The sequence below is a fragment of the Ursus americanus genome, chromosome 17, assembly GCF_024610735.1.
Source record: "Ursus americanus isolate L20-20 chromosome 17, mUrsAme1.1.p, whole genome shotgun sequence".
Lineage (NCBI taxonomy): Eukaryota > Metazoa > Chordata > Mammalia > Carnivora > Ursidae > Ursus > Ursus americanus.
In genome coordinates this window covers 46,570,423-46,579,361 of record NC_142143.1, presented here as the reverse complement: position 1 = coordinate 46,579,361, position 8,939 = coordinate 46,570,423, and the positions used below count along the sequence as shown (strand labels likewise).

The 8,939-nt window shown below is 41.2% G+C and overlaps 1 protein-coding gene across 1 annotated transcript; it reads right to left on the bottom strand.

Annotated features, from left to right (window-relative positions):
- Positions 1-569: 569 nt before the first annotated feature.
- On the bottom strand, positions 570-4,948 carry IL22 (interleukin 22). The gene is made up of 5 exons (XM_045789947.2): positions 4,763-4,948; positions 4,269-4,334; positions 4,008-4,151; positions 3,017-3,082; positions 570-647 (listed from the first exon to the last, which is right to left on the bottom strand). Exons 1-5 carry the CDS (start codon positions 4,946-4,948, stop codon positions 570-572), a joined length of 540 nt encoding a protein of 179 aa, XP_045645903.1.
- Between the last annotated feature and the right edge of the window lie 3,991 nt (positions 4,949-8,939).

Genomic DNA, 8,939 nt, shown 5'->3' with positions numbered 1-8,939 from the left:
AGGGATACAAATCACAAAGACACAAGACGTAGGATATCGAAATGTTTATTGAGGTCAAATAAACATAGATCCATAATTACTGTCATAAATATAAATATTAGCTTTATATTTAAGTAGCAATATCATATAATGCTTGTACAAATAAATCTATATTATTAAAATGACATAAATAAAATGTATACTGACAATAATAAATAAATTCATAAATATAAAGTATTGATCCTGGAAATGAAGTTATTTAGGGTTTTTTTTCCCTAAAGGAAGGGGAAGTAATCCTTTTTATGGGAATAGACAATTGCTTTAAAAAAATAAATTTCCGTGTATTAAACACCAACTACCATAAAGTGTTATCAGTAATTCTTAAGCTTGGAAGGTCTACCTTCTGGTCTTCTGGACACAGGCGACATCGTTGTCTTCTTTAAGCTAAGCAGGGGTTTATTTAGAATCTGCCCATGATTGTAAAGCTTGGCTTCCCATTTTCCTTTTGGTAAAAGAAAACCTGTCGGGGATCTTATTGCTATTTCTAACAGGCAAAAAGGTTAGGCATCCGTTTTCCAGCTTTGCTCTGGTCAAATGCAGGCATTTTTCAGGGCTATAAACAGCAAATTCAGTTCTCCGATTGCTTTGATCTCTCCGTTCTCTCCAAGCTGTAAAGATAAGAACACATGAGTATTTGAGCATTTATACCAGGCTTTTTAAAGAGGAACAAATTAGAAAAAGATGGTTAGGTCGCTGGAGACAGAAACCAAGCTTTTGCCTTTTGTAAAGGATTGCTAATAATACCCTTTTAGCAAGAATATAATATGATTTGCCACAGACCTTAAAATTATGGCTAACTGAACTGAAAGGGCGCCAGCCGGCACCACTCTCCATTCTATCTGCACTAATCAAGCTGTTTCAAGCCACTTCCTCACCAGAGCTGTGCGGGCCTCTGCGGGACCGGACGCCCCCCATCAGCCCCGGCCCTGCCTCATCCCCTCACCACAGTCTATGACCAACTAATTATAACAGCTCAGCTCACACAGCTTTGAATCAAAACTGCACATTTACCAGTACATGTGGGTTTTTTCTGTTCCCATCTCCCGAACAAAGAGAAGAAATACAGGTCTTCGCTTTTGTGGGGAAAATACCAAATAAGTCCCATCCAGTTGCTTTCATCAGTAGAAAGCCGGATACACATTCTAAACACCCTTTCTTTCCTCCTCCTTCCAAGCCCTATGTGAAGGAGGCTTTCAAACTCCACAGGAGGGGAAGGCAAATTCGAGTCCAAAGCATCTTCCTCTGAAATCCCTCTAATCTATTAAATTTGCTCTAGATTCTTTCAAGGAAAACCGTAAGCCACCATTGTCCTCGATGCTTTGTTCTCCTTTCTCTTCCTGCCGTCTCATCAGTCCCCCTTTCACACTTCCTTGGACATAATGCCAAAAGGTACTTCTTACATCTCAAAGACGCCGAAGAGCATAAAGAATGTTTCAAGTTCTCTTGCCCTCCCGTCTCTCCTGCCTCTCCCACAGCCTGCCGTGGCAGAGAACTAGCATCTCCAAGACCGCCCTCCCATTTCAGCCAGAGCTGACCAGTGTGCCCTCAGGTCAGCTTCCTTGGAGTAACATCCCTCTCTCACCTACACTTTCTGGAGCTACCGGGTTAAAAAAAAAAAAAAAGGCATAACGTCTCTTCCACATGGCACCCTACTGCAAATGTGAAAGTCCATTCTCTCAAAATGGGTTAAAAGCTTTAAAATCTATCTCCCCACATGGATCCCCCTCTCACACTGCATTTTTCTAAAGCCAACAGAGTAAACCGACATCAAGAATTCTTCAAACCGGAAGTGCTTTGCATCTTAACATTCAGCCCTCCACACTTGGGTAAGAGGCCCATGAAAAGAGCCTTGATCTTCACAGTGAAAGAACACAAAGCCTTCGATGATCAAAGAAAGGGTCACATTCATTAAATCATGATTGGGAAGAAATATTTTTTTTTTAAAGAAACATCAAGGTGGAGAAAGAGAAGATTGAGGTTACACCTGTTACTAAAAATTCCATCCGCTAGAACCTTCGTGCTGTTGAGGTTTATTTGGTTGCACCTGCTTGCAAGAGTATCACTTTCGCTGCTAGCAATCATTCCTCTGGTTTTTGGATGAGTCACAATTGCTAGTCTGAGCCTTCTACTAGTGTTCTTCTCCCCAAATAGACCACGTGACAGTATTCTTCTCTGTACAAATGCACAGTAGCCTACACCAGATAGATGCTCACTGGGGACTTGTCGAGGGAGGGAGTAGACCAGAAAGGAGGGGGGGAAAGAGAGAGGAAGAAAAGAGAATTTCCAGTTCAGACTTGCATTCACTCTAATAAATCCAATCTGTTTGAAACTGCATAAAAGAAGTTGGGGGCGGCTCACTCTCGCTTTTAAATTAAAATCAATAGCTGTGAGGTATTATATTATGATAATTAAATATAAGTATCAATCATTCCAGAAATTCATCCTATAGGTAAGTCCCACTCTTCTGCTACGGTTGTTCTAGGTGTATTTCTCCAAGTTTTAGACCACCAAGTCAATGGCTTCCAAAATTACCTCAAATAAATTTGTCCCCAGGTACTTCTCTGTTTTCGAACAAGTGCTTGTTCAAATTACGTGAATCAGTAGGAATCTCGAATTTCCTGAAGAATTAGAATTAATACTAAAAGTAACACAAATTGCTGCTGGAAAGAGTGCTGGATGGAATTCAAAAGACCTGCTTTCTAGCCCTGGCTCTGCTACTGGTCATGCCCAGAACATGGGGTGATGAGATTAGAGGGCCTCACTTCCCAGCCATTCTATGATTTGCAAAATTTGGAGATTTATTTATAAATATACAGATATATATAATAATACATATATGAACCTAAATAATCAAGCCGATGTAGGCAAATCAAGGAGAAAATTCTATGTAGGGAAAAGAAGAAAGAAAGGGAAGGAAAGAAAAGCATCATTTGTCTCTCCTGTTTAATAGACTAGCGTTCATAGCTATTAGCGGTACCTTTGTCACTGTGTCCTTCAGGTTTTGCACATTTCTCTGGATATGCTGGTCATCGCGCTCGATATGCTACAAAATGAAAACCAGAGCACTTATTTTAACACTGTTATACTCAAGCTTTGTGAACTTCGGCGTCCCGAACTGAGGTGTGTTACGATGCACCTGGAGTTAAAAGTTCTTAGCAATTTTGCCCACAATGACCTAGATTTCCCCAGTGACCTAGATTTTCAGAGCTCTTGAATTCCCTTGGACGCCAAAATCCAGTCATTTCCCTTACATGGGACCTCTCTTCATCTTTGGGAAATCCTACTGAGGTTTAAGTTTGTGGAAAGAGTGGAGTGGTTTATGCAAATTCTGTGAAGAATAAAACCCTAACTCTACCAAAAAAAAAAAAAATGCGTGCTCAGAACAAGAAACGGACATAAAATGTCTTGTGTGAACAGGAGGCCTTCGTCAATAAATACTAAGTCCCTTCACTCTGCCCACTCCACTCCAGTCTTTTGTCATAATTTTAAATGTTCAGAGCCATCAAGGTCACAGACCTCTGACTCTGTCACTTTTCGTGACATCCAAAGGGCAGCCATCTTTGCCCACCGAGCGCTGAACACTTACTCTTCCTGTTACCTTCCCTCTTCCCATCCCTTCCATCTGTACTCGGGGCATCCATGTCCACATCTAGGCATTTTTCCCTACAGTTCCCAACACCTTTCTCATCTCACATAACCTGAGTTGCTTTTTCCCAGGGACAAAGGGGCCATCTGTGCTCTTTTCTTTCAGACCCCCTTCATCACCATATATTCAAAATGTGACTCAACTAAAGTGAAAACAAATGCCTATGATTCTAAACGACTCTTGCGATGGTGGTGCTGAGGCACCTCTTGCTGCCGGCATGGGAAGGGTCAGGGCACGTTGGCAGAGAAGGGCTCTAAAGGGAAGAAGGGGGGGAAGGCAGGCGAGTAGGAAAGGGTGGAGTTAAGCTGGGAGAAGAACTCACACATTGGCTTAGCCTGTTGCTGAGCTTGGCCAGGAAGGGCACCACCTCCTGCATATAAGGCTGGAATCTATGGGACTGGGGAAGCAGCACTTCTTCAAGGGTAAAGTTCAGCACCTCCTTCATCAGATAGCAGCGGTCTCCCATCTGCAGGCAAAAGTGAAACAGCAGGGGTCATGTTAGAGGGCAGCCAGAAGACCCAAACCATCACCACCAGCATCCAAATACCCGTGGGTGGCCTTGCTCGTCATGACTATGGCTTACGTTGACTCCGTGGAACAGTTGATCCCCAATGAGACGAACATCTGTGTTGTTATCTGCCAAACTAGCCTGGAAGAGAAGAAAAGACTAAGTGCCTGGACATCAAGGAGATAGAAGAAAAGTCTGTGAGTAGAGATGCATTCTATCCACTCTCCCCAGAGCAGCCCCATGAAGACTAAAGAAAGAATTCAGATGTGTGCCTGAGTTGAAAATAATGCACAGAGGAGTAAGGGGGAAAACAGTCAGGTGGGCTCATAAATGGCCTATTTGGAGTAAAACTCAATGCACATATTTTCAAGGCCAAAATGGAAGGTCTTCTGGTAAAGCCCAATCTTCAGAGTCTCTAAAGAGACATAGAAAAGAACCTCTGGTCTACCAGCGAGGATAGATGATGGCTTCTTAAAGATCTTAGCAGCGCTCTGGAGAAACTCTTAGGAACTATTATCAGGTTCCAAGTAGAGAAGATGCGAAAGAGAGAGAGAGACTGAGATGGGTACCTCCTCAGCCAGCATGAAGGTACGGTTGGTGATGTAGGGCTGCTGGAAGTCGGAGCTGTTGAGCCTGCAGGGAGAGCCGAGGGGCACGGCTGCTCCTCCCTGCACCCACAGGGTAATGAGAAGGAGGCAGCTGGCGGCCGGAATTCCCATAAGGGAAGGGCTCCCAGACTTCTGTAGGGCGACCATCGCAGACAACTCTAACGGGAGCAAATGGTGACTAGAAACAGAGAACCTGGTATCAAGAGAACAAGAAGCAAAAACATAAAGGCAAACCATTAGGTATCAAGAAATATATCACATCATTCGAACCCATCATACCATGTTTGCTGAAACACTTACCTGTTTCGATGATTCTGCTTGTGAGGGGAAGCCAGCAGCTGCTGCTTTTATAGCCCCCAGAATGCGTATTTTTTTGGTACAAAATATGACATCAGCAATTATCTAATTTCCAGTACTGTCTTCTGAGAACTACCTAACCACCGCAGGAGCCCACAAAACGCCACCTCCTATTTTTCCCACCTTGAAATGCGACTGTTTCCCTAAAACGTCACTATTAGGGCCCTGAAGGTGTTTTTACAGATAAATCCCAGAAATTGTCTAAACCCCACTTATTTTTCAAAGAAAACAATTGCTTTGTCTTCATAGATTCCAGATTCAGTGTAATATTTTTTGATCTTCTGTGTAGCTGAGTAAACAGTTTGGTCAGGGACTCATTTTCCCACCAGCTTCATAGATTCTTATCTCATTAAAGGTGATCAGAAATAAAGGACCTGTGTCCTATATCCTGTGCTTTAAAATAAATAGCAGTGATAGCTTGGAGGTAACTCCTTTTTAAAAAATAATTTTATCTCTTTTTTTTAACATGCTAAATCCTAAGGAAGACTCACATTTTTAAAATAACCGTGCTGGCTTATCTAAACACTGTTTTCCCCATTCTGTGACTTTCTAAAGTGATCTTAACAATTATGGTAGATGCAAATAGATGTTAAAATTTTTCTTATTGAGGGGCACCTGGCTGGCTCAGTCAGTGGAACATGTGACTCTCTTGATCTTGGGGTCATGAGTTTGAGCCCCACATTGGGTGTAGAGATTACTTAAAAAATTTTATTGAATTATAATCAGTATCAGTTTAAATTTGGAAACACAAAGGCTCAGCCATCTGATCACTATTTTTCTTAACATACGAGTATTTTAAGAATACAGTGGATATAGTAACTCATCTTAAAATCTTACCTGTGTTCATTCTAAACAGCACTCAAGTTAAGTCTCAAAGTAATATTTCCAAAAATCTTATAACAATTTGTATTATATGGATGTCCAAGGAAGAGAAACTGGCAATATAGTGGTTATATGTCGACTTCGAATTATTAAAAATACATTGAATTCTAAACAACCCCTAAAAACTAGACTGGAAACCCTCCCAAGGGGTGGAAGCAGGGAGCATGGGCACTGATCTATTGCTAGGAGAAGGAATGGGCAAATTTGTTTCATCAGATTTTTCTCCTCACAACTAGTCAACATCAGGAGCGGTGAAGAACTGGAAGGAGGAAAGTCAATAATTATAGAATCTTGAGCATTGGTGAGATGGCAGAGGTCCAGGTGGAGCCACAGGGAAGGATTAGAACACCATGATGACACTGAGCATTTGGGAAGATGCCTTAGGAGTCAGAAGCAAAGGGAAGATTCGGGAGAGTAAATAAATCTAGACCCGTTCCACACATTTGCTTGAGGTTGTTCGGGAGCCCAAGATAAGGAAACTCTTTTTCATCCAATTTTCTATCATATGAGATATGGCCATTTTTGTCCAAAACTCTATAATTATATTAGCACTAGGTTTAAGCTATCCTGTGGATTAAATAGGCTTTTGCTGGTTTGCCTGAGAACCTGACAAGCGTACACCATTTTGTTCCCATGGAAAATAAGTTTCGACATCATCGAATTATATGCTTTCCAGGGAAGAGTCTTAGCCTGTTTTATCTTTGTATCTCCTACACTTAAAACAGTGCCAGACACATAAGAAGAAATTAACAAAAAAGATGTCAAGTGGATAGATATACAGATCTGTGAATTTAAATAACTCACTAAATATCTTTGGGAACATGCATGGAGGTGATTTGGGACTGCCTTTACAGTACTTTTAAAGCGAGGGTTTGGCGCAGTCCTCCTTGCCAGCTTTGTTATTATTCCTGAATAGAGAATATATAGGTGTGAAATAAAAATAGAATGCCAGAAAATTGCAAACAGCAGCGGTGTGATTCATTATACAGCCCTGATGGACAAGCGTCAAAAAGGTAGTGTTAACGGAGCCAAGATCTTAGGCTTCCATGAGCTTGACCCCACTAACATGAAAATCTGCGCTGGGATTTCTGAACAGTGATACAAGAAGTCTCAAAAATATTTGTTATTAGGAGAGTTGTGGAGAGTCGTGAGAGAGAGAGCACAAGCAAAGGGGGAAGAGGGAGAAGCAGGCTCCCCACTGAGCCGGGAGCGGGCGATGGGACTCAAAGAGGGGCTCAATCCCGGGCCTCTGGGACCATGACCTGAGGCCAAGGCAGAGGCTTAACCGGCTGAACAACCCAGGTACCCAGCATTTTTTTGAGGTATACATCTCTGCAGGAGAAACAGAACTTCAGGTAATACTCCTCAGTACAAGACACATGATCGTTATTCTCTGCAAGTTTCCTTCTCTCTCTCTCTCTCTCATCCCGTGTGTGTATGTGTGTGTGTGTGTGAGAGAGAGAGAGAGAGAGACCTCCCTCTCCTTATCCTCCTTCCCTCTGCACCATGCACCACCACCGCTATGCCTGCCGTAGACCGCTGCTAACGTACTTATGTACATTTCTGAATCCTTGTAAAACATGAAGTGTTGGTGAGCCCGTGTCGGTATTTTTATTTTATAGGAATGGTTCTCTTTCTTAATCTTTCATTCAGCGCTGTGGTCTTGCAATCTATCCGTGTTGCTATAAGTAGATCCTTTTGCTAGCGTGCCATTCCATAGTGTGTATCCATATTTCACCTTCTTGTTCCCCTTCAATGGTCACCTTATCCATCTCCAATTGCTCTCTACAGACCCTGCAGCACTAAGCAACCTCATCCAGGTCATGTGATGGTATGTTTCTGAGATTATCTTTGGAATAATTACCCAAGAAGCAGGTACACTGGGTCTTAAAGATAACTTTTACTGACTTTTACTAGATACTGCCAAACTGCTCTCCAAAAAGACAGCATTGATTACTCTCTCAAATCATTGAATGGAGGTTTGTTTCTTTACATCCCCACCCACACTATCTAGTTCAGATTTTGCCAACTTTTGGAGGTTTACAGTACTATCTTATTATTGTTGTGACTTGATTTTTTTTCATACACTTGGAGCCACTTGAGTTTCCCCTTCTATGAATTGATTGTTTGCACCAGTTGCCCGTTGTTCTAGTGGGCTTTGGTCTTTTGGTGGTAGTGGTGGTTTGTACGTTTCCTGTATATTTTATATATTATTTCTCTTTTTTGCTTGTAGGCATAACAAACTCTGCTCTCAATTTGCATTCTACTAACTTTGCCTGTTTTTTTTTAACAGAAACTTAATTTGGATGACATTTAAGACATTACTTTTTGTTACATGGTTTGCACTTTTCAAGGCTTTGTTTAAAAAGTCTCTTTCCACCATAGGTCACAGAAATATTCTTCTATCTTTTCCTCTATTTATGGTTTTACCTTTTACAATCAGGTCTTTAATGGCTTTTTGTATATGATGGAAAGTAGAGAATCCAGTTTATTTTCCTCCACATAATGAGCCAGTTTTCCTAACACAGTTCACTAAACAGTAAGTCCTTTATCGTATGTGAATTTCCATATATAAAAAGCTATCTCTGAACTCTCTGTTTTGTTCCATTGGTTTACTTATTTTTCTTTTTGTTCTTGAGCCAGTTTCATAATATTTTTATTACTGAGGAATTTCTTTATACCTGGACAGAAAAGTCTGCCCTCTTTGCTCTTTTTCAGGGCTGACTTAGCTGTTTATGGACCTTTCATATATTTTTCACATAAATTCTATAATAAATTTGTCAAGTTCCTGTAAAAAAATATGCAGAAGAGACTTTGATTGGGCTATCACTGAATTTGAGGAGGATTAACATCTTTATAATATGAACTCATTCCATCCAAGAGTATTTACCATCTCTCT